Genomic DNA, 27,039 nt, shown 5'->3' on the forward strand with positions numbered 1-27,039 from the left:
TTCAAGTTAACCTTCAAATACACTGAAGCTTTGCCACAGTTTTCAGAATATGACTTCACACATTTCATTCAGCAGACCTTCCACTATAATAGAGAAGATCAAATCTGCTAATCGTGTGCTGCTTCGTTTTTTAAAAATTCCTTTTTACATTTTAAAAGCCAAATCCTGCTGTGCTTACTTAACACGTAATTCTGTTCTCTGTTTCATCCAGGTAGGTCCATTGAAATAAATGCATTTACTTCAGATTCGCCCCAGTATAACTGAGAACTGAATTTTACCCTCATACCTTTGCCAAACAAAATTCTCAGTAAAGTCAGTGGGAGTTTTGTTTCAGTTGGCCCAAAAAACCCTTGGGAAGGAATGTAATGCTTATGAAAGGGAGAGACTAATTGTATGGGCTTGCACCACATAGTGCAAGCAAGGCTCTTCACATTCTGTCCTTACCTCCAAACTCCAGTACTATATCAATCCTAGATCTAGAATATGGATTATTCCTAACTGTGCCAAAATTAAGGTTTCCTTTATTTTACTGGAAGATGTTGTATGGTGGTTGGAAAGGAGAACGGCAGTATACCATTGAGAATCAGCTGTGCCTGACCCTGATTGTTTGTAAGACTGGACTCAGGCTATCAGGCCCCAGGAGGAAGAAGAAACTGTGATATAGTAATGACACAACAAAAATGAAAAGGAGGACTTGTGGCACCTTAGAGACTAACACATTTATTAGAGCATGAGCTTTCGTGAGCTACAGCTCACTTCATCGGATGCATACCGTGGAAAATATAGTGGGGAGATTTTATATACACAGAGAACATGAAACAATGGGTGTTACCATACAGACTGTAACAAGAGTGATCAGGAAAGGTGAGCTATTACCAGCAGGAGAGTGTGGGGGGACCTTTTGTAGTGATAATCAAGGTAAGCCATTTCCAGCACTTTACAAGAACAGTAGGAGGGGAAATAAACAAGGGGAACTAGTTTTACTTCGTGTAATGACACAAATCATGCTGAATCATTTTTCTCCAGATTAAGATTCTATGGGAAAATCCTGTTTCTGGTCTCAGCAAATACACTGAGGTCTATTCTTCTATGAAGATTTACACTATTTGTCCCCTTAATTGGCAATAACAGTGAAGCACATCAATCCCCGGAGCATTGGTTGAAAAATAGGCCCTGTTTGCTTTAATTTAAAAATAAAACATTTTACATGTTCATGCAGTACACGGTCTCATAAATTATTTTCTCTGCCATCATTAAGTACTTTCTGAACTACATTTAAGAGACTCATGCATAGATTTTGGCTTGAGTATTCTTGCACTAAATGGTGATGACTGGTTTTTATTAAATTAAAACAAAATCTAGAAATCTGCTGCTTGTCTTGTATTTCTAATGGATGGTCCAACAGTCTGAAATATTCATGTACTTGCCCTGGTGCTTTTTGAAATTCATTATCAGGAAAGTAGCACAAATAAAATTTTTAAGTAGTTTTTTTAAAAAAAATAACTCTCCAGGTCACAACTCTTTCAGTTACATGCACAAGAAAGCAAGGAGGCAACACTAGTCTGCTGTGAGAGGTGAGAGCCACAGAAAGTTTGCATTCTTCTTAATTTAGTTAAAACATTTGGCAGGAGTGTATGTGGTATAGTGATGTGAGGATATTTTCAAAAGAGTGTTAGCATTTAACTGGCCTACTTTGGACTAGTGATGTTCTCTTGTATGTTACTTTTTGTCATTGAATAATGCTGATTTATTAAGCTGTGTGTTTCAAGGGCATTGTAAAATAACAGGTAGGGGCAGGCCTGAACTGTGAAAGCGAAAATTACTGTATCAGATCATGTCCAATTAAAATATGACAGGCACAGCAGGAGAAGTTGGAAGTAGGGTTTATCTTCAAAGTAAGAGAGGAAGTCACTATATTAGTTAGAAATAAAGTAAGCGTGAAACAGATTCTCCACCCTTTCTCATACTTCTCCAAAAATTAATATCTTTTGACATTTATATCGGGGAATAAGTTGTAATATTTCGTGTTCAAGGGTATGAAAGCAATGGTAACTGAACGAAGAGCATTGCAGCCATACACATTAAAGCAGTTCTTTCTCAAAGTACATGTCAAACCGTACGTCAAAACATTTGTAACTGACAGATAAAAATAGTTTGAAAAATGAGGTTTTCTTTTAGCTAAAACTGTGGTATGTGATTAAAGGAAGGCTTACAGTCTTCCAAGGTCTCTTGGGCTTCGCAGATAGACCTTTCAGGAAAAATAGGAATTAGAAGTATTTAAAAAACTAGATGCTTTTTACAAGCTTTATAGTATAGTACAGTGTTGCCTATTCTAACAAGTTTTGATCTAAAATTCTCTTTGTTATGAGGTAGAGAAACTGTGCATTGGCCTCCATCACCATTGCAACCCTTTATATTATCTATTTGTATAACGTTCCCTCGCACTTTGCTGACAGAGATGCAGAACTGTAAATATAAACAGATGCAGTTTTTTACATGTAGCCTTTCTTGATCCTTCTGGATCATAGCATGTTGTTGCGTTGTATAGCACCTCTTGAAGGGAAATTTGAATTGACAGTGCCAAGGAGAGCAATGTGAGGCTTTGCAAGAGTATCATCTATAGAAACAATCATATCTGGTTGGCTGAGCCAAGTGAGACCTTTCACTCAACTTTATGGAATTTATCTGCTTGTCTGCCTGTTTGGTTGTAACTAGGGTGACCAGATGTCCCGATTTTATAGGGACGGTCCTGATTTTGGGGGGCTTTTTCTTCTATAGGCATCTATTACCCCCCATCCCAATTTTTTACACTTGCTGTCTGGTCACCCTAGTTGTAACCTGATAACTTTTGAACACCACATCTAATCAATTCCCAAAATTCAGGGAATCTTCTAGGTATCAGTGGGCAGAACTGTATTGATTTTCAGGGAACTGGAAAACTGGAAGGAAAAAATGGGGTGGGGGTACAACACAGCTCCTGATATCTGGTTACCACACCCATCATCTTTACATATGTCTGTAATTGTCTGTAAATTACAGAACTTGTTTGATGGCAGCTGTTAACACCTTCCAGCCTAACAACACCCACCATCTTTCAGCTCTGTCCGTCCTTCCAATGGACTTAAAATGTTGCCTCCCCCCCCCCCCGTGACTTCTCTCTGAGACAGAAAGAAAATAAATAAATTTAACAGGTTACAAATTGTTGGGAAAATGAAGGGATGCCAGGAGCCCCTGGTGTGTGCAATCAGCTTGGCCTACAGAAGCAACAAAGTGTACAACCCTGTAGCGTATTTGGAGGAATAGTCTATCAAGAATTGATATAGTTTACATTATCAGTTTAAGAAGTTAAATATTCCCATCTGACCTAGAGACAGTAACTTTGCTTAGAGACAAAAATGAAGAACTGTCTTTGCCACCGTATGGAAATGTTGATCCACTGGATGCTTCTGTCCTTCAAGAAAGGATTTTATATCTCTTTCGCATCTTGTCCAGGTTGGGGCATATGAATATTCAAAAAAGGACATTTTTAGTGCAGTTCATTATAAATTTGCATAACATTCATTGAAATGAAGCCTAAAAATATTCCTTCCTTCATGTGCAATAAGGACATGCAGCAAACTCTTCAGATTTGAAGTCACTAGGATATAGGTGGACATATGTATATCCTCACACACATTTGGTAATGTCCAGGTCCTAGTGTATACTGGAGCTGAGAACATTGTGTGGATCGGGAACAATTTAATTTCCATTAACATTGTTTGGTAGCTTGGGACAGCTTCAGTTTAGTCCCATATATTTAATTAAGTTTTAAAGGGATCTCGAGCATCGACTTGCACAGTAGGTGGGACCCGCGTCTGGCAGGAGTCTCCTGTGGTAATGGGAGGATCTAGCCCAATTGTTTTACGTGATGAGAAGAATCTACCTGTGCCCTCTTTCTTCTCTCCCCACCATCTGCATTACACAGCTGAGGTCAGAATTTACCAATACTAATAAATTAAACACATTAATTTAATATGTGCTTTAGACTTTAAGGTAAGGGTAAACATTCAGATTCTAATTTTAATATGAAAAAACTAGTAGAATTCACCTTCAAATTGATACGTGTATAATATAGTGTGTAAGGGATGGGACGTAAAAGAAGTTAAAAAATCAAGAGAAATTTTTCACTAATAAATCTATGTATTTTACCTCTTCATCTTGATTCCTTAGTAAATAATAAGAGTAGACAAGTTAAAATTAAATAGCTACAGCACTCCCTAACTTTGACTTTTATTTTGCAGAGACAAATGTGAAGGAAAATGCTGTGAAATTCATGGAGATGCTGGAGGATAAGCTGCATAGGTAAGGATGGCATGGTGGAAACCTTTAAAAAAATCTAAAATATTACTTTATAAATGTAAATGTTGCTTTAGAGTGTTGACAAACACTTTGGAATGTATTTTTTAAAAAAATAGCAAAAATCAGAGTTTAGAAAGGAATATTTCAAAGGGACTTTTTGTTATTAATCTTTCATCCCATCATTCTGAGAATTGTAACAAAATCTTATTTAAAAAAAAATCTACAAAGACTTGGAAGTACCATAAGTTTCTACATTATGGGCCAGATTCATGGCCCTGCTGCAGCTGCTTTGCACTAGTCTGCCAGTGTAAAGTGGCCATATAGAGCCGCATATGCAGTTAGTTGATTCCCCTGGTGTAAGGGTATTCTTCAGGGGCATAGACAGGTCATCTACCACGTCAGCCTACCTCTGACATAGTGGGTGTGACGAGACAGAAGGGGGCATGGTCAGGATATCACTGCATCGCCTCAGCGCAAGCTATTAGAATGACCACAGGCAGTTCTATTTTATGTTGTAGCCCATCCCAGTATCTAACAGTTCTGGGTTTTGGGGAGTACAGCATTGATTTAAAACCACTTGGCCCCCCAGCAGTTGTACACAAAAGCACAGATTAGCTGGGCCAGACGATTTCTCCCATCAACTCTGTGCTCTTATGTATTAAGCAATGATTTACTTAATTTTGAATAGTTCTGAAAAATATACTGAAATCTTTCTGTCCTCTCTAGCCCCCACAAACTAATAGAAACCAAGACAGCAATATAGCTGTTTTAAGTATATAACCCTACTCCAAATACATACTTTTTAAACTACTGCAAGGATTAATATTTAATCCTCTTGCTATGTGAAGAACTCTTGTGCCTCCCTCAAGGTTTGCCTTGCCTTTCCAAAGCTTATCACCAGGTGCTGTGTTGCTGTTGTAATGGGACCATCTGTTAGAACGGACTTTGTTTGAAAGAGGTATTTACATTTTTTAAAGTCTGGCTACAGTATGTATTATTGATTTGTGTAAAAATCTCCTTTGTACTGCTGGACTGGAATTGAGAATGGTACTTCTACCTATGCAGTATTTACCATAATGGCTAAGGGAAGACTCCAAGTTTTTAGACCTGTTCATATGTGCTTTTGAATACTAAATATTTAGTAGGTTAAAGGTTTCATATTTAGCACTAAATCAAAACCATAGTGGAAAATCTTCTTTGTTTAAATTTTCATCAAGAATACAAATTCTGAAAGAATATGGTGTAGCAACACAGTGATGTTTCTGGGTTTCATAGGTTGATAGCAACACAACAGATCCCCCAACAAAAAAAATCATCTTCTCTTTAACAGTTAAACACAGGGAAAGTCAAAGAAATGTCATTTGCATTTTCTTCTGAGGGAGTTTTGTGGTTGTGGGCAGACAATTGTGCTGTTAGCTTTGTAATTAAATATTCAATTGCTTTAAAGAAATTAAATATTGCATTTGGGTTGTTGGGTTGTCTTATCAACTCAAAACTTTCTTTTTCTGCATTAATGTTGTTCTAATCCTAGGAATTTTTTCGGTGTGTTTTGTATATGCTGTGTGCTGTTAATGGGTTTTGAAAGAGTTTGTGGCATGTGTCTTTCCCTCCCACCCCCCTTCTCCCAGTACTCATATTTCTGACGGTGAAATTTGTGCTCTACTTAGCTATGCCATCGTGCTGGTATTCATCCTATTTTGGTGAAGTGTGTCATTTCTGGGAAAGGATTGAAAGTTAAACCCTGCTATGGCACTATACTATATATTGGAAGCCCATGCTGTCAAGTCATTTCTTTATCAACAAGGGGTGAACATTTCAAACTGGTTCTAACAGACTTCAGCAATATAGTGTGTTGTAATGCAACATGTTGGAATTGTATTGATAGGTTGCATTCCTTAGTACTACATAGACTTTGCTATGTCTGCTTCAATCTGGGTTTTCTATTGAAACTACGCTGTAGGTCTTAATGTGTTATTAGTTAGAGGTTACTGTCATCAGATTTTACTGAAAGCTAAATACATGTAGTTGAAGTTCTACAAGTACGTTCCTGCAGTCATATCAGTTCATTTGTCATACATCTTTGACCATTACACCAGCCCTCTGCTCACTGTCCATCTCCCTGGGACTTAGTATAACATTGCAGACACCTGAGCATCTTCAAAAGCCTACCATTTAAAAAAAATTAATCTGTCAGAAAAACAGGTTCTCCCAAATGTGGAATCTCTCCCCTGCACCTCTCCCCTTTAATAAAACAAACCCAAACTACTTCTGTCCAAATCCTAAGATGGGCAAGAGTCAGTCCTGCACTAGTGGTAGCTTTTCTGTACATATAAATGTCACAGTTCTAAAAATCTCATATCTCAAGGAACTGCCGGGCTAGAAATGGGAGCTTTATTCATTGGAAAGAGGAGATTCCTAGCTTTTCAATGGTAACAGCACCGACTTCTAAACGTGGATGGGATATCATCTCTCTCAAATCAGGATATATTTAGGTATACAAAAATATTTTAGGTCTTTTCGGAAAGTTTCTAAGGCTCTCTGAGCCCTGCATAAGTTGGATTTATGGTAACTAAGGCATCTGATTTTTTACGGAGCCTGGTAAAAATGCGGGATTAACTGTGTTAAACCTAATTGGGTGGTCCACGGCCCACCCGTGTCTATGTCCCTGCTCTTTCAGACATTTTTAATCTGCCTAAAATCAAGGTCAGGTTTTTTTTAGCAATAATGAAGCGATACTTGAGTCTGGCAGTCAAAAATGCAAAAAATTTAAGGCAAGGCAAGAAGACAAAGTGAAGCAAAAAGACAGTTTGTCATCTTATTTTAAAAAGCTTGAAGTATTGAATAGTGGACGTTCATCAAAAAGTATGGATGAGGAAACATCTGAATTTCTCTTCACTTACTGAGTTGTGGGGATACCACAATGACTGCAAAAGTTGAACAAATGGACTCTGAAGTGACAATGGAAGTACAAAATATTGGCAATTTTGTCAAAGTAAGGGAAGAAACCTACCCTGAAGACATTGCATTATGGCCAAAAACTATTTCACTGGATATGATAGAATATTTCTTAGTAAATAAACCGAAAAATGTAGGTAATATGGAAAATTTGAGAAAAAAGTATGAGGTTGCAAGAGGAAAGCAATTTAGAGGTCTTTATGAGTCACATTTTCTGAGGATGAAGAAAAATGATGACAGAAATGAGAATTTGGTTGATTTTTTTCTGAAGCCACTAAGGCAGTGTACTGTTATGTTTGCAAATTTTTCCCTGACCATAGTAAAGGAAAACAAACATTCGTTGATGGGCACTCTAATTGGAGAAGTGGTGCAACATATTGCTGATCATGAAACTTCCAAAGCTCATATTAATGCTATGTGTAAATTTGCTCAAAGGTGTAAATTATCTGGAAGAATTGATTGTTTATTGGCTCACTTTGAAACGGAGCGTTCTTATTGGAGGAAAGTGCTGAGACATGTTGCCACAGTCAAACTACTGTCTTCTTTGGGACTACCTCTAAGAGGACATGATGAGTCATCACTGTCAAATAGAAAAGGTAATTTTTTAACCTGCCTTGAATATTTTAGTGAATTTGATGATTTTCTCAAAGACCATTTGAAAAATTCAGTATTGTGGCTCAGGGAAGACCAACTTTTAAAAACACCAAACCTACAATGAATTCATCATTATAATGGCAAAGAGGCTCAGAAACCAATCCACTGATGAAGTAAAGAATGCCAAGTATTATTCCATAATAGTCGATTCAACACCAGATGTGAGTCATGTAGACCAATTAACATTAATTTTAAGATATGTGACCGGCAATTGTGAAGTTGTAGAGCAATTTCTTTGTTTTGGCCAGCTAAAGTCCCACACTTTTGAATGTCTAGAGACATCTGTTTTGGAAATCATTGCAAACTTAGGGTTGGATATCAAAAATTGTCATGGGCAGAGCTTTGATAACACCACAAATATGGCAGGAAAATATTCAGGTCTACAGAAAGACTGAACAATGGAAGCCCCTCTGCTTTATTCATACCATGTTCCAGCCATTCCTTAAATTTAATCTGCAACACTGCAGCCACATCTTGTGAGGGAGCTACACACGTTTTTCACGTTGTTCAAAACGTGTATGCCTTTTTTTCAGTTTCCACACATTGGTGGAGTATGCTACAATCATGCTTGGAGCAGGCAAATGAAAAACATTCGACAGTCAAAAGAATTTGTGATATCAGGTGGTCTGCTCGTTCAGATGCTGTTTTGGCTTTGAAAATGAACTAGGATGATATAAAGAAAACCTTATTAGACATTGCCACATCAAATTCTGAAAAAAAAAAACATGCAAAAACGGAAGCAAAATCCTTAGCAGAAAAGTTTGAAAAGTATGATATTGCTGGTTTTACTCTTTTGTTGAACCGTTTACTTCAAAGAATTAATGCCATCAGCAAATCGTTGCAAAAGATCGATACAAATTTATTGAATACTGCACAATTGTTAGCCTCAGTGAAAAGTTTTGTTATGGAAGTTTGAAATGACTATAGCTCCATGGAAGCAGAGGCACTAACATTAACAGAAAATATAGGTTCCTCCGATATATCTGATAAGAAGCGTAAAAAAAGCAGGAAGTTAATATTCGATGTAGTGAGAGACAATGAAATCAGTTTAAAAGGGAAAGAGAAGGAGGAGGGTGGTGAAGCACTGGAATGGGTTACCTAGGGAGGTGGTGGAATCTCTATCATTAAAGGTTTTTAAGGACCGGCTTGACAAAGCCCTTTCTGGCGTTGGTCCTGCTTTGAGCAGGGGGTTGGACTAAATGACCTCCTGAGGTCTCTTCCAATCCTAATCTTCTATGATTCTGTGATCACCGTTGAGACCGTCCGTGTTGTTTGTGACTCAATAATTGTGCAATTGCAGAGTAGAGGTGAATCTCTAAAGAAAACTGATTTATTTTGCATGTTTTTTGATAGAAGTATGGACGAAAATGCTAAAAGCCAGTAAGAAATTTAGTGAATTCTACCTAGAGGACACAGACACACATCTTTTTGAAGATGAAGTGAAACATTTCATTCATTTTATTGAAAATTATGAGGTCTGTGCTTCAAGATTAGCAGTTAATTTGTATAGACTTGTATGTGATGGTTTGCAGGCAATCTTTCCAAATGTGGAAACCATTCTGAAAATATTTTTAACAGTACCTGTCACAAATGTTTCTGCTGAGCATTCTTTTTCTGTATTGAAACGAATTAAAATTTATTTGTGAAATATGATGAGTTAGGAACATTTGACAAGTTCGGCAATATTGACAATGGAAAGTGCCTTTTTACAAAATATTACTTGCGATGACTTAGCTTTTTTTCCTACACTTTTTCTTTACAAAATTATCTAAATAAATATTTTTTTTTCAGATTGAATAAGTTTCTTAGAGGAAGTTAACTTCTATTTTTTCCATTCATGCGTCATCTATGCTTTTTATTTTTACACATTTTTCAAGTTAGCATAATGCAAATACAAGCTTTCATCTAGACCAGAAGTTCTCAAACTGTGCTCCGAAAACTCCATTCAGGTGGACCAAGGAAAGGTTATTAAGGTTTTTTCATAAAGCGCTCTTATCCAAAGCACTTTACAATATTTAGCTAATGGTACAAAGAACATTTGCAAAGATCATTAAATGCTCCCTTGAGACCCTCAGCAATTTTCAAGTGGTCTATGGAAAAAAAGTTAGATTACAAAAACAATCAAAGTACCTCACTTTATTTTCATTTATTTCCTATTATTTATAATATAGGAGGTGGATGAAGAAAAAAAGAATGAAAAATGGGGGCGATAAGACAGAATGTTCTTTTTCTTGGCTGGATTTCTAGGGGGGGCCTCAAAAATGAAGCTGCGCTAACTCTAAATCCGCCACTGCATTCAGCAGTGTTCATTTGATCTTTATAGTGGCTTTTGTCAACTCCTGGACACAGTACAGGTAATGATAGCAGTCTTACTTTGGTGCAAGGCTGTGCTCATTTGTGTAGCTGCTTGCTTAATGGAGCATGAACAGTGAGTATTTTTAGGATAACTTGCACTCATATTTATTAAAAGAGCAACAGTCTAACACACAGCATGTTTCACCTGATTGTATATATCTGCAAGTGATTAGTTGTACTTCAAGATGTTTACCCTCCCTCCCTGTCCCTTTTCAGTGATTCTTCTCACAAAGGTCTCCTAAGACAGGAGGTACAATCCCTTCTAACCCTAGGGGACACTGGACCTGTTCCACCAAACTTTGAAGAGAAAGGATTTTATTCCTGGTACTTCCTCAACGCCAAGAAAAGTGGAGGGTGGAGACCAATTCTGCACCTCAAGACCTGAATTTGACTAGTTCAGAACAAATTTGGCTGTAGCCTAGCTGTTCAGACTATCAGCGCTTAGTCATTTTTACATAATGTACATGATCAATACAGGGGGGACAGCAGTGCAGTGTTAGGCTTGCTGAAATAAAGAAGAACACTGGAATGGTTATAGGCCTCAACTCTAATTTTGATGAGTGTTTAAGGGAATTTACAAAATCAAATATAAATTAGTGTGTTTTCATGACTATAATTTATTGAAACTGTTTGAGGGATTTAAAATTGTTCCTTATAATGTTGGAAACAGAAAATTATCCTGGCTTTCTGCTAATGCATGAAAACCAGAAAGTGACGCTGAGTAGAAGCTGACTAGTCTACTTTCACTATGCAAGCTGAATAAATAAAAATATAAAAATTCACACTTGCATAAATGGGTAAATATGGCTAAGATTTTCACACCTAGGTGCCTAAAGATAGGTCATTAAGACCATATTTAGACACACAAATAAGTGGCCTGAATTTAAAAAGTGCTGAGCATCATAGAATATCAGAGTTGGAAGGGACCTCTGGAGGTCATCTAGTCCAACCCCCTGCCCAGAGCAGGACCAATCCCCAACTAAATCATCCCAGCCAGGGCTTTGTCAAGCCTGACCTTAAAAACTTCTAAGGAAGGGGATTCCACCACCTCCCTAGGTAACGCATTCCAGTGTTTCACCACCCTCCTAGTGAAAAAGTTTTTCCTAATATCCAACCTAAACCTACCCCACTGCAACTTGAGACCATTACTCCTTGTCCTGTCATCTGCTATCACTGAGAATAGTCTAGCTCCATCCTCTTTGGATCCACCTTTCAGGTAGTTGAAAGCAGCTATCAAATCCCCCCTCATTCTTCTCTTCCGTAGACTAAACAATTCCAGTTCCCTCAGCCTCTCCTCATAAGTCATGTGTTACAGACCCATAATCATTTTTGTTGCCCTTTGCTGTACTCTTTCCAATTTTTCCACATCCTTCTTGTAGTGTGGGGTCCAAAACTGGACACAGTACTCCAGATGAGGCCTCACCAATGTCGAATAGAGGGGAACGATCACGTCCCTCGATCTGCTGGCAATGCCCCTACTTATACACCCCAAAATGCCATTGGCCTTCTTGGCAACAAGGGCATACTGTTGACTCATATCCAGCTTCTCGTCCACTGTCACCCCTAGGTCCTTCTCTGCAGAACTGCTACCTAGCCATTCGATCCCTAGTCTATAGCGGTGCATTGGATTCTTCCGTCCTAAGTGCAGGACTCTGCACTTGTCCTTGTTGAACCTCATCAGATTTCTTTTGGCCCAATCCTCCAATTTGTCTAGGTCCCTCTGTATCCTATCCCTACCCTCCAGCTTATCTACCACTCCTCCCAGTTTAGTGTCATCCACAAACTTGCTGAGGTTGCAATCCATCCTCCAGATCATTTATGAAGGTATTGAACAAAACCGGACCCAAGACTGACCCTTGGGGCATCCACTTGATACCGGCTGCCAACTAGACATGGAGCCATTGATCACTACCCATTGAGCCCGACAATCTAGCCAACTTTCTACCCACCTTGTAATGCATCCATCCAGCCCATACTTCTTTAACTTGCTGACAAGAATACTGTGGGAGAACGTGTCAAAAGCTTTGCTAAAATCAAGGACTAACACGTCCACTGCTTTCCCTTCATCCACAGAACCAGTTATCTCATCATAGAAGGCAATTAGATTAGTCAGGCATGACTTTCCCTTGGTGAATCCATGCTGACTGTTCCTGATCACTTTCCTCTCCTCTAAGTGCTTCAGAATTGATTCCTTGAGGACATGCTCCATGATTTTTCCGGGGACTGAGGTGAGGCTGACTGGCCTGTAGTTCCCAGGATCCTTCTTCTTCCCTTTTTTAAAGATTGGCACTACATTAGCCTTTTTCCAGTCTTCCGGGACTTCCCCTGATCGCCATGAGTTTTCAAAGATAATGGCCAGTGGCTCTGCAATCACATCCGCCAATTCCTTTAGCACTCTGGGATGCAACGCATCCGGCCCCATGGACTTGTGCACGTTCAGCTTTTCTAAATAGTCCCGAACCACTTCTTTCTTCACAGAGGGCTGGCCACCTCCTCCCCATGCTGTGCTGCCCAGTGCAGTAGTCTGGGAGCTGACCTTGTTCGTGAAGACAGAGGCAAAAAAAGCATTGAGTACGTTAGCTTTTTCCACATCCTCTGTCACTAGGTTGCCTCCCTCATTCAGTAAGGGGCCCACACTTTCCTTGGCTTTCTTCTTGTTGCCAACATACCTGAAGAAACCCTTCTTGTTACTCTTAACATCTCTCGCTAGCTGTAACTCCAGGTGTGATTTAGCCTTCCTGATTGCAATGTGGTTGTAATTAATCATAACTAGTCCCTGAGCAGCAGGATGCTTACTGAACACAGAGGGAGTGTCTCAAGGGGCTTATACCACTGAATGATTTCACATCCAGTAACTCCTATTGACTTGAATGGGAGTTAAGGTGTTTGTCTCCATCTGTTACAACGGACTGGATTGGACTCTCCTGTAGAAAAATCCATGACAAGAGCAGGAAAATATAAATTCCCCTCACTGAGTTTCCAATATATCATGTGGTTTAAGGAGAAGAATTTTCCTAACCAAATATTGGGCAGAGGGGTTTGTTTCTCTGAATTATGGATATCCAGAAAGTGCAGGGAAATTGCAAGGTTCCTAGGCTATCCTCAGAGGGTTAAGCCATGGTATCCATACAGAAGACCAGCCCCTCTGTGTTATGTCCTCCTGCTCCCACCAAACCACTCCTTGAACTTTACTTTCCCCTCTGAGGGAATTTTAAAACTTACAGCATGGTGAGAGTCTGCCATGGGATGATGCCATGTAGAGTGACCTTCCCCAGGCTCCTCACCCACCCTGTCCAGCCTTATCCACATAACACATGGAGCCTGGGGGAATGATAGGTTTCAGAGTAACAGCCGTGTTAGTCTGTATTCGCAAAAAGAAAAGGAGTACTTGTGGCACCTTAGAGACTAACCAATTTATTTGAGCATAAGCTTTCATGAGCTACAGCTCACTTCATCGGATGCATACTGTGGAAAGTGTAGAAGATCTTTTTATACACACAAAGCATGAAAAAATACCTCCCCCCACCCCACTCTCCTGCTGGTAATAACTTATCTAAAGTGATCACTCTCCTTACAATGTGTATGATGATCAAGGTGGGCCATTTCCAGCACAAATCCAGGGTTTAACAAGAACGTCTGGGGGGGGGGGGGTAGGAAAAAACAAGGGGAAATAGGTTACCTTGCATAATGACTTAGCCTCTCCCAGTCTCTATTCAAGCCTAAGTTAATTGTATCCAATTTGCAAATGAATTCCAATTCAACAGTCTCTCGCTGGAGTCTGGATTTGAAGTTTTTCTGTTGTAATATCGCAACTTTCATCTCTGTAATCGCGTGACCAGAGAGATTGAAGTGTTCTCCAACTGGTTTATGAATGTTATAATTCTTGACATCTGATTTGTGTCCATTTATTCTTTTACGTAGAGACTGTCCAGTTTGACCAATGTACATGGCGGAGGGGCATTGCTGGCACATGATGGCATATATCACATTGGTGGATGTGCAGGTGAACGAGCCTCTGATAGTGTGGCTGATGTTATTAGGCCCTGTGATGGTGTCCCCTGAATAGATATGTGGGCACAGTTGGCAATGGGCTTTGTTGCAAGGATAGGTTCCTGGGTTAGTGGTTCTGTTGTGTGGTACGTGGTTGCTGGTGAGTATTTGCTTCAGGTTGGGGGGCTGTCTGTAGGCAAGGACTGGCCTGTCTCCCAAGATTTGTGAGAGTGTTGGGTCACTCACACATCCAGAAAACCTGGATTTGTGCTGGAAATGGCCCAACTTGATTATCATACACATTGTAAGGAGAATGATCACTTTAGATAAGCTATTGCCAGCAGGAGAGTGGGGTGGGGGGAGGTATTTTTTTCATGCTTTGTGTGTATAAAAGATCTTCTACACTTTCCACAGTATGCATCCGATGAAGTGAGCTGTAGCTCACGAAAGCTTATGCTCAAATAAATTGGTTAGTCTCTAAGGTGCCACAAGTACTCCTTTTCTTTTTGGGGGAATGATGTTACCATGGCTCCTCTCCCAACTTCATGTGTTTTCCAGTCACTGTTGCCCAGTATTCTGAACACCTTTCATCTCTGTACATAGAAGTGGAGGTAACAATATGACCCATTGTTATTGGATATGATTTGTATCTTACCAGTGTCCCCTAAATGTTTCACACCATGTAAGGATCACCCTTTTCACCAATCATTAGACCAAGTAAAGATTTTAATTATAAAATCACCCTTTTTGCAAGAATGTTACAGAGAGCCATGGGATCTGTATGCTATAGGGGGAATAGAAGATGCTCATTTACTCTAGTAATAGGGGACATATAGTTACCTAGAGCTATCAGAAAAATATGCATGGGGATGTGGGGTAAATGATATGTACTCTGGAAACGAAGCTGATGATTTCCTAGAATATGGTGTTTTTAATTTATCTGAAATTCTCATCTTCAGTGGGATAAGCCCCTTGAGACACTCCCTCTGTATTCAGTAAGCATCCTGCTGCTCAGGGACTAGTTATGATTAATTACAACCACATTGCATTCCATAATATTCTGAAAATTTAAAATATCTCAAAACAGTATTAAAATTATTACACCATTGTACATATTCTGTCATTGTATATGCCATATAGCATGGCCTTAATAAAACTTGCTGCAATTCAGATAGGTATCCTGTACCAGAGCTGGATTTGAGAATTCTGAAAGTAGCATAATGAGATTAGCATGTTAATAATACTGCTGTTTCATAGCATTGGTGATCTTAGAGCTCAGGAACAAACTCGAAAGACCTGGATATGCTTGTGCATGCACAGAGCTCTTTTTTGTATGCATTGTAAGTGGGAGATATGTAATGCTTAAGGCCCCACTTAATTTGCGATATTGTGGAAATTGTGGATCCCACAATATTAGGTTTCCACCACAATTTTTATTTTAATTAGCTTATTTTGAACAGTCCACAATTTTGCATACATTTTCAGGTGTGCACCACACACCTTTTCCCCATTAGTACAGTAGAAACCCATTTATCCAAATTGACAGTGACTGGGGCTTGGACTATCAGTTTCGTGCATTAATGACTAATATAGTTGCAGCACAATGTCTGGTTATAAAAAAAAATAGCAGGCATAACATAATACTTGAGTGTTTATATTATTATAGCAAATTTTTCTTAATCAAATAGGTCTTCACTGGCTTTTCCAAATGACTGCAATTAATATAGGTTCCTTATTACTTTTCCATGATTTTTCATGTCTTGTCTGAAATTCAGCTGCAATTATTTGACAATCGTGCTGCGATTCAGATAGGGCCTTAGTTATGCTTTCTCCGCTTTTCACATCTATATTACCGTTTTTGAGTACAGAATAGAGCATATAAAAGTAAAAACAAAAAAACCTCACAGCAGGGGCCAAAAGCTGTAAACTATTACTTGTCTGAGTAGTCCCTACCCACCTGAAGAGAGCCACTGACTTCAGTGGGACCACTAGTGTCAATAACTATGTTAACTTCTGTAACTAAGCTTTGCAGGGTTAAGCCCCATATAACTATCTTTTATACTGAAAATCTAGTATACTAGTGGCAATTGCTGTCATAGAAAGTGAATATCATACATAACTTACAAAATAGGTTTATGATATGGATAGGACACCTTTTAGTGGCATCTGAAAGCATTCTGATACAGAAATATTTTACTGTGATTTAAAAGTTCTCTGATTAAAACGTTGTTTAGACAGTTATCTGCAGCTGATGAGCTCCAAAAAAAGAACAAAACCAGTTGGCTCCTAAAATACTGATCTAAAAAGCCTTGAAGTGCTGCTAAAGCCACACTGAGAAGACTGAAAGCCATTCTATGGAGAATCAATTCTGCTTTTTTTGTATTACATATTTTCTTTATTTTTGTTGCTTTGTTCTATCTTCATCTTGTGTGAGATGGTGTCATGAAAATAGGATTTTTTTTCTTACGGGCTCATCTTCTCATGATGTTCATTTCTAACCTGAAATAGAATCCTCTGTTTGTGACATTACAATTGTTTGCTGTGGAAAAGGTTATGAAGTCATGAATTGAAGGATTATCATTTCAAGTAGGTAAACAGCAGCAAGAGCATATGAACTCATAAATAAAAATCTTGTTTTCATATGGATTTCTTTAGGAGGAAAAAATTGTAGCAATTTAGGATATATTTGCAGAGTTGTTTTCCCTTTCCTGTTCACAAATTATTTACAAACTTTTATAACTGTTCAACTAACCTATTGTATGAATCATTCCAAATGGCCAATAAAGTACTTCCTGTGTGAGCATTCTTTGGAATATTTATTCCTGCGAATGTTCATGACATTTTTTGTTTCCATAAACATTCTTGTGAATAAAAGCTCTCTCATCCAAATGTTTATGAAAAAGGGGGTTATGAATAGTGACAAAGCGAATTGGTAGGTTTTATTCACAAGAATATTCTTGAATAATTTTTGCTGTATTTGCTTGGCCTAATCGAGGAGGCATCACCTGCTCTTTAAATCAACTTTGAAAACTAAGTGTTGTAAAAACAAATGTGAGCCCACTTAAATATGAGTCATTCTTTCCTTCTTTTTTTCTGTTTTGAAAACTTCTCTCCCTACCCTATTTTCCTACCTTTATCTCCAGCAATTTGATTTCAGCCTCAGTTTAGTTCTTCTGGATATAGGGCTTTCTCCTTCTTCTCTTTCTTCTATTTGGTTATTTTTCTTTCTTTCCTCCTTGTGTTTCTGCTTGTCTTCTGTATCCACTTCTTCCTTTCGTCTCCATTTTCTGGTTTAGATTTTCTCCCTTGCATCTTTACATGTTTTCATTTTGTTATATTTTCTCCTCTGTGCACATCACTGAAGGGAAAATATAGATGCATATAAGAATAGGCTTACTTCACAGAAAGCCTGGTCTCACCTTCATTACTTAACTACCCTGAGGGCCAGGGTGGAAAAAATTGATGATTTAAATAATAATAATAATAATAATATTAGTAATTGAAATAAAAAAATTAAATGCAGGATTATTTTTAAAAGCAAACTTATTTATAATTAAATTTGAAATTATGGCAACCTATGCTAAGGCCTAAACTTTACTATCATCTATTACAATGAATATAATTAATAAAAAAAGTAGTACGTACTAAGCATTATGTGTTTTCTGCCAAGCTCTAATAAAAGGTCAAACCAATGGACTGGTGGTAGTCACTGGCTTAGCAACCTGGAACTGGGATTTATTGAAATGCTAAATCAGCTTTTGACATCAGTAACCTCTTCTGCAGATTCAGAGAAAATATTTATTTCAGTGTATTCTACTAGTTCAGCTCAATTATTAGTTCATTCAAAGTTAAGAAACCAATTAGGAGTTGAAAAAGCAGGAATGATTTTCTCTTCCAATCTCTGAATAAAAAACAGGTGTGAGAGAATGAGATTTACTAGTTCAAAAATCATGAAGGACATGGTGACCAAGAGACAATCAAGTCAGTTCACTAACTACAGGTTTTTCTTACTTGGTTTAATAATTCAGTTTGCTTAATATGCAAAACACGTTTTGATAAACTGTTTAAAATATATCCAGTACTTTTAAGGTAGTTTTATTTAACTAATCAAAACATTGAAATGCTGTTTCTGTTCACTTTTTATTGAGATTTAAATTCTATCCACATACAGCTAGACAAAAACAATCATCCAGTAAATAAGAAATACATTATTCAGAATTTTCTAACATATAAAATATAAAAAATTAAGAATCTGAATAAATGTGAGTTAAACTTTAATTGCTAATATAAGTGTGTATAGCTATAGTGTATAGTTGCAAATCAAGATATTTAAATTATCAGTCAATGAGAATTCATCTTTAGGAAAATAACTAAAAAATACAATGCAAAACAAGATTAAAATCAATTATTTAAATCAAGATTTCCTGCTTGCTGATTTTAAATCATGATTAAAACCAGTGATTTAAAAAGCTTTGATTTAAACCAATCCACCTTGTTTAGTGCAGCGTGGGATAACTTTAATGAACATCCTGGGTTGTACCAGAGCAGTACAAATTTCCTGGGTTTTAATAAACTTGAATCAAGGGGACCCCTTCGAGCCCAGGGCTGCAATTCAAACATGTTCCAGTTTCTCTTGGCTATTGAAAGGAGAGAAGTTACTTTAAGTTAAGCACCAATGTGTTTACAAGAACAAATAGATATAAATTGGCCATCTACAAGTTTAGACTTGAAATTAGATGAAGATTTCTAACAATCGGAGGAATGATGTTCTGGAACAGCCTTCCAAGAAGCACAGACGGCGGGGCGGGGAACCAAACTGGCTTCAAGACTGAGCTTGACAAGTTTATGGTATGATGAGACTACCTACAAAGCATGTAGCCAATCTGTGACTGCTAGCATAAGATATCTCTAATGACTGGTGGAACACTAGATGCGGAGGACTCCAGGTTACTACAGAGAATTCTTTCCCAGGTGTCTGGCTAGTTAGTCTTGCCCACATTCTCAAGGTCTAACTGATTGCCATATTTAGGGTTGGGAAGGAATTTTCCCCCGGGTCAGATTGGCAGAGACCCTGCAGGTTTTTTGCCTTCCTCTGCAGCATGGGGCACAGGTCACTTGCAGGTTTAAACTAGTATAAATGGTGGACTCTTTGTAACTCGAAGTCTTTAAATCATGATTTGAGGCCTTCAGGAACTTAGCCAGAGGTTAGGGTTCTATTACAGAAGTGTGTAGGTGAGGTTTTGTGGCCTGCATATGCAGGAGGTCAGACTAGATGATCATGATGGTCCCATCTGACCTTAAAGTCTATGAGCTAATTTAAACCCTATCATTCTGTGTGTATAGTTGGGATTATGTCTTCCAATGTACATTACATTACTTTGCACTTATCAGCACTGAATTTCATCTACCATTTTGTTGCCCTCTCACCCAGTTTAGTCGGATTCCTTTGTAACACTTTGCAGTCAGCTTTGGACATAACTTTCTTGGGTAATAGTGTGTCATCAGCAAATTTTGCCACATCTCTGTTCACCTTCTTTTTCAAATCACATATGAATATGCTGAACAGCACTGGTCCTAGTACAGATCCTTGGGGGGGGGCATTTTCTACCTCTCTGCATTTTGAAAACTGACCATGTATTCCTACCCTTAGTTTCCTATCTATTAACTAGTTACTGATCCATGAGAGGATCTTCCCTCATATCCCATGACTGATTACCTTGCTTAAGAGCCTTTGATGAGGCTTTGTCAAAGATTTTCTGAAAGTCCAAGTACACTATATCACCTTTTTCCACATGCTTCTTGACTCCCGCCGAGAATTCTAATAGAGTGTGAGGCATGATTTCTCTTTACAAAAGCCGTGTTGACTCTTCCCCAATATATAATGTTTACCTATGTGTCAGATCATTCTGTTCTTTATAGTTTCAACCAATTTACGTGGTACTGAAGTTAGGCTTACTGGCTTGTTATTGCCAAGATCGCCTCTGGAGCCTTTTATAAAAATTGGCATTACATTAGCTACCTGCCAGTCATCTGATACAGAGGCTGTTTTAAGCCTGAGGTTACATACAACAGTCAATAGTTCTCCAATTTCATATTTGAGTTCCTTTGAACTGTTGAGTGAAAACCATATGGTCCTGGTGACTTTTTACTGTTTTATTTATCAATTTGTTTCAAAACCTCCTCTACTCACCCTCAATCTCGGATGGTTTCTCAGATTTTGTCATCTAAAAAGACTGGCTCAGGTTTTGGGAACTCCGTCACATCCTCTGTAGTGAAGACCAATCAAATAATTCAGTTAGCTTCTCTCCAATGGCCTTGTCTTCCTGGAGTTATCATTTAGCATCTTGATCGTCAGTGGCCTCACTGGTTTCAGAGGAACAGCCGTGTTAGTCTGTTTTCGCAAAAAGAAAAGGAGGACTTGTGGCACCTTAGAGACTAACCAATTTATTTGAGCATGAGCTTTCGTGAGCTACAGCACAGTGGCCTCACTGATTGTTTTAGGAGGGTTCCTGCTTCTGAAGTACTTAAAATTCTTTTTGCTGTTAGTCTTTTGTTAGTTGCTTTTTAAATTCTATTTTGGCCTGCCTAATTATACTTTTACACTTGATTTTACCCCATGAATGCCCACGACAGGAAGGGGAAATGATCGCAGTGATGTAACCCCTACTCAGATACCCCTGTGGTGGTGAGGATGCTTTAGAGCTCCTCTGGTGAAGAGAACGGTTGCTGTGGCTGGGGGGAAAACTGTATAAATGGTGGGGGGAAATCTTCAGACTGTTTGTGCCTGGGATAGGGGAGTTTTCAGTGTAATAGTGACATCAGGGCAAGGGAGGAGGCAGGACCTTCAGGCTGACAGTTATCCAGGATGGGAGACAGACTAATACCTTTTATTTTTATACTTCAGACACTAGAGAGTTTAATATCTGATATTAAACCAATATTGCTATGGTTTGCGTTATGCGAGGAACATTTTGTTATGAATATTTAGCTACTACATAAAACAGAAAAAAGTGAAGAAAGACCCTAACATTGCAGACTCCACATATTTATTGTGCCTTTGATTTTTTTCCATTGTTCCAGTTCATGAATGTTGGGCTGCCGATACTGATTTTTTTTTTAAGGAATAAAAGAGCTTTAAGGCATTTGTTTATGGCAGGAAAACATCTATACCTTAAAAAATTCGTGGCAATACGACAAGATTTTTGTACAGATACAAAGAGGAAAAAAAGTAGGTCAAAATTGGGCTTGTCGTCCTTGCCAATGTCCCTTAAAACTTCTGAAACAGTAAAATACAGTAATTCAACCCTTACTAGCTCTCTGTCCATATTAATTCAGAATTCATCTGGGCTGGGATTTTATCCAGGTTTCTGAACTAAATTATCTTATCTTTTCTCTTTGATTGTTCATCTCTTAAGACAGACTTATAGTGGGGCATCGCTAACGCCAAGGTTACTGGGAATGGGATTTTGTTCTTATTCATGAAATGAAATGTATTTTCTTCATGCTTTTCTTCTTCCCTTCAAGTCATTTTATACCTAGAATGTCAAAATCAGTCAGAGGTGATAGGATTCTACCTCAAGCAACAGCAAATATCAGCATTCTTTAAAAAGAAAAAGTCCTAAAAGTTCACAATCCCTCTAAATTGTTAGTCGCTGTTTATTATGTTCCCATCCTTCCTTAGATGCCCCATATCTCTCCATTTCAATCTGTGTGCTGTTCTCGGATTGCCTTGCTCTGATTCTTGACAACTGCACCAGTAATGATACAGTTCAACAATTTAGTGGCAGTCCATTAGTATCATTGTAGCCTTTCTCCTGATGCATCCTCTTAGCTTACCTGAGAATAAGCAATTCTCTTTTATTGTGCTGCCTTTGCAATACAGCGATTTCCATATGTGGAGACTGATGGAGTATGATTTTCCTTGCATTATCCCTCTCCCTTGCTTACTTTCCTCTTTCCTTATCTCCTTCTATCTACTTGAATTGTATGAATTCCATGAAGAAACTTAAATCCAAGGACACCAATTTATATTCTCCATTAACCGATTGCCAGTCATGAGAATCCATTTTGTGAACCCTCTTTCTTGATTTGTCCAAGACAAATAGTGAGAGATTTTAGTGACAAGTTTCCTTTTAAAGGAGCAGCTGGCTACTATCTTATTAGTCTATACCTACAGTTTGTGAATTTATGTATGAACATAGAAAGAATTTGCATGCTAACAGTGACTACAGATGAAAATTTCCTGTATTCCTGTTACTGGATTTCATATTCTCAAAGCCCCAAATCAGCTCCACATCTCAGAGGTACACAGCATGTAAAGGGGAGCAGTTGGCCCATTTAAAACTTAGCCAGTTCCTGCAAGAACTTCAACACTATTAACTAAAGTGAAAAGAAATACCCATAATAGTCCAGATGGGAGGCAACAGAGCTATGTATAATTAACAGAGCTATGTATAATTAAGGCCAGGTCATCAGCCAGAGATGGGCCATCTTCTAACAAGCTGGAGATGACAGAAATTGTTATTTGAAAATGCTGTTATGTGGGAGCTTAGTAACAGCGAGGAATCTAGGAGCACTCCTAAACTATGGATTGAATCAACCAATTGTGGCTATGTACCCTAAACCAAAGTAGACTATACTGTGCCTACTTACACTTCAGAGTGCTTTCCTCTGCTCACCAGCATCACCTCTGTCTTGCTCTGGTTCAGCGTTAGCCACCTTGTTCATCTAAGAACCGATTTCATCCAGACACTGGGCGTCCTTGGTAGTAGTGGTATGGTCATATGTGGTGGAGGATAGGTGAAGCTGTGTTGTCATCTGCATATTGTCTTGTTGTCTTGCTGAATCCTTGTTGTCTTGCCACTTCATCTAGTGGATGCATGTAGCTATTGAGAAGGACCAGAGAGAGAATTGATCCTTGTGGAACTTTGCAAGTGAGCAGTCTCATGTTGGAGTTGCAGTTTCCCATTATCTCTCTTTGGGTTCAAATTACATCCTACCATGTGATTAGCCTGTGTAAAAGGGGGGAAGCAGCTGTAGGGAACAGGTCAAGATCTTTCTGTAGTATTTGAGAGCATCTGTTGGTTAATGTGTTGACCTGTGGGAATATAATTTGCCAGTTCAAGAGTATGCACAGGCACCTAGCTGGCTAGTAGGTGTGCCACTGTCAGCAGGAAGAGCTAGCTAGGGTGCACACTGGTCGGCAGGACCCTAGCCAAAGAGGATGCACTAATTGGTGTCTTTTCTTTCTTCTTTGATCTTCTTTGAATATGTAACTGCAATGTGCCAAATCCTGCCCTCAGTCATTTCAATGGAATTCCACAAGTCTAATGTCACTGACAACAGAATCTGGTTCTCCCGTTTTGGGATGCCATCCAGACCAGTAAGAGGTTGTCACCACCTGCCTATACCCCCGGGTGCCTTAAATGCTCTGTTGCTGTGACTCACAGCCCAGACACCAACAGCCAGCAGACAAGCATGCGTTATCCTGAGTGTCTGTGTGCCATAACAGAGCAGCCCCACCCTGGTTTCCCCAGCTTTGGTTACACCTGGCAAGATGCCCCCTACTTCTGGTCCAGGACATCCCCAGAATCATCTGCCCTGAAGTGTCCAGCCCTCCCTTGGACTACTCAGAGAAATAAGGTTTGTTTGCTCCTTTAAAGAGACAGTACTCAGCAGCTTGCCACATTAACTGGAGTTAACAGTTACTTGAATTAAATCACAGCATTTAGTTGGTTTAGATTAAAATAAAGCAAGCTTATTAACAACAGGACATAGGTTAAGCCACGCCGAGTAAAAGGTAGAGATAGTTACAAGCAAATAAAAGTGAAAACGTGCATCTAAGTCTAAAACTTAATCTAGCAAGGCACAGTCTTTGTTTCAGATGGATTTGCTCATCAATTACTCTTGGTGCAGCATGGCTGACTGTCTCTTACAGAAGTACCAGTTACTGGTTTCCTTGTAAACTTAGGTGAAAGATAAAAAGATGGAGTCTCTCTTCCCTTATATTTCCAAAGAATTGTCTTTGTTCTCAAAGTTAGGAAGACCTCCCCGGCGATTCAGTCTTCTGTCTCTCTCTGGGGTGTAGGAACCACTTTAATTCTCCCCTACTGGTTTGCTTGATAGGTTTGCTACAGCTAATATGTAAAGTGAGATATACCCACATTCCTTTCTCTAGGACAAACCTATTTATGATCTTTACCTACGCTAGACTGTCTTCTTAAACCTGTTCTAGTAACATTTGATAGAGGAAATTTATAACTTCACATATAAGGTTAACACAACTTCACATATAAGGTTTACAAAGATATTAATGACTAGTGTGCTATTAGCTTTCAGATGCTACTTTACAAGGCATATTTTGTACAAACATAATTGCACTAGTTGTAGGGTATGAATACAGGAGTGCTTAGGGTCACAGTGGTCCACTCTATCTGATTTCTAGGCAACGCTGCAAGCTATTCTTGTGCGTCTTCCCAGTTACATTAGTGTGGATTTCAAAGTATATTCTTTCATGATGAGCACATCACATCTCTCCACATTGCAGCTCGACCAAAGAGCATTTCTTCTTCCTGTCTTTAGTCATTCCTTTGAATAAACTCAGTTCATTCAGCACATCCCAAATTATGACTCACATCCCAAATTTAATTGACATTTGCTGCTGCCACTTATAACCCTTGTAGAAGGGAGCTTTTTGTAAAATGTTTATTTGTATATACAAGAACAAACCTGGAAAACATGATGATTCTTGAACCAGTCACTGTACTGAGCTTCTCCTGTGTGCTGTTGAGCACTTGCAACCCACTGTGACTGTAATTGGAGTTGAGAGGATCAGGCTCCTTATGCATATAATTTTGTTAAAAGAAACAAGCACTCATCCTCTCTTGTTCAACCTAAATAGTGTTTCAAAATGTCAGGCCAGATTTCCTGTTGGTGTAAATTGACATTGACTTCAGTGGAGCTAGGCTGATTTAGATGAGCTGAGAATCTGGCCCTAAATCTCAAATGCTGTTTTCTTCTAGTTGCAAAAGTTTGGAAACCTGAAATTTTCTGGTAGTAGAGTTGGCAGTGCCCGTGAAATCATAAGTGCTTCTGAATGGTTGAGCAACCTCAACTCCAGCTCAAGTCAGTGGAATCTGAGGGCATTCACATACTTTCTGAGGTCCCAGTTTAGGAAAGCATTTAAGTATGTGCTTCAGTCCATCCCTATTAAGGCAATATTAGGAGCATGCATAAATGCTATCCTGAATAGAGATGCTTCCCTGAATTAGGCCTCTTATTTAAATCTGATTTAGGGTTATGTATTAAATAATATAGAAAAATCTCATCTCAACCATAGCTGTCTAATCAAAGAAACAAATCTCTTAACTTTTGACATTATGGGGCTTCACAATTATCACAGGATCCAAAGGCAAGTGACATGGAAATGGATTTATTTGTGCCAGTACCAAACTTGAAAGTACTTTAACAAATTACAGATTAGATGATTGGTAAAATAGGGCTGAGAAACTGCACAGTGTGCAGACTGTGTAATAAGAGAAATCCCATGGTAGCTTTTTGTTCAACTACCAAAACTAAATTTTTACCCTTAGAAGGGGCTATTTACAGTAGAAGTTTTAATGTAGGAACTATATTTCTCCATTTCTTCATAAAGAGGAAAAAATGGTTCTTAAGAGATGCAGTAAATTCTGTACATTATAGGTTAGATAAAATGATAAAAACATATTGTACAGTAAGTGGAGGCACTAAATTGAGTAGTACGTGGTCGCAACTTATTTCTTTGTAAATTAGTTAATTTCCTGCATCTGCAATGCCAGTTCCATCACAACATCCTTGCATTTAGAATCAAAGTGAAAACAGTAAACTGCAGCAATCTATCATTTTGTGTTTCCAGCAGAGATAATTTAACTATAACACAGTGACATTGAATATTGATAGAAAAATGACAGGCCATGATTAAAGTTTTGTGCCAGATAAAATGAATAACTGGCAGATGAAAAGAAAACAAAAATTAATTTCCCTTCTGATTCCTGTACAAGAGTATTTTCTAATTGTTATTGCTTAGTATTGTACTGTCTTGTTTTTAATAACCATAATAAAATATCCATTATTGGTTTTCAGCAATAAAAAAAATTGACTTCCCCTTTATTTGCTTGAACAGTGTCACAGAACAGAAATAGTAGTTACATAATCTGGCCACATAAAATCCAAGAAGTCAGTTATGCTCTCAAGATGTTGATGTTAGTTTGCTTATTCTTTTATGGGTAGGGGAAAGAAGGAAATAATATTTTCAGACTCTCTTTAGCTTTCAGTTTAGAGTTCAGCTCTTAAATATTGTAGACCAGGGGTGGGCAAACTTTTTGGCCCGAGGGCCACATCAGGGTGTGAAACTGTATGGAGGGCCGGGTAGGGAAGGCTGTGGCACCCAAATAGCCTGGCCCCCGCCCCCTATTCGCCCCCTCCAACTTCCCCCCCCCAACTGTCCCCTCCTGAGGAGGCAGGAGGCTAAAGTGCCAGAATGCATGTTAAAGAATCAAAAGCAAATCAAGCTGGAAAATCTAGATACAAATGTTTGAGAGAACAGGTGTGAGGGTTAATTTCTGAAGGATTAAGCAATGTTCAAGTATAAACATGGCTATTAATACATAACATTAATGGTAATATGGTAAACTACATTAAAAGGCTGGGTTTCAAAAAAGATGGTGGTCTTAGGTTTTTTGTATGGATTAAGCGTTACTTTTCTCGATT

At 38.5% G+C, this 27,039-nt stretch overlaps 1 protein-coding gene across 14 annotated transcripts in view; it reads left to right on the forward strand.

Annotated features, from left to right (window-relative positions):
- DISC1 (DISC1 scaffold protein) overlaps positions 1–27,039 on the forward strand; it is a 382,434-nt gene that overhangs the window by 312,254 nt on the left and 43,141 nt on the right. For 11 of the 14 annotated variants that reach the window (XR_012158151.1, XR_012158148.1, XR_012158149.1 and 8 more), the window contains one exon: positions 4,281–4,341. Coding sequence is in view for 8 of the 14 variants with exons in the window: in XM_073338073.1 (XP_073194174.1) it covers positions 4,281–4,341 (61 nt within the window). In the remaining 6 variants the exon portion in view is untranslated. Of the gene's footprint in view, positions 1–4,280; positions 4,342–5,228; positions 5,297–7,728; positions 7,891–10,118; positions 10,302–27,039 lie in introns of those variants that run through there. The other 3 variants (XR_012158152.1, XM_073338078.1, XM_073338077.1) reach the window with 3 other exon arrangements.

The sequence above is a fragment of the Lepidochelys kempii genome, chromosome 3, assembly GCF_965140265.1.
Source record: "Lepidochelys kempii isolate rLepKem1 chromosome 3, rLepKem1.hap2, whole genome shotgun sequence".
Taxonomy (NCBI): Eukaryota; Metazoa; Chordata; order Testudines; family Cheloniidae; genus Lepidochelys; species Lepidochelys kempii.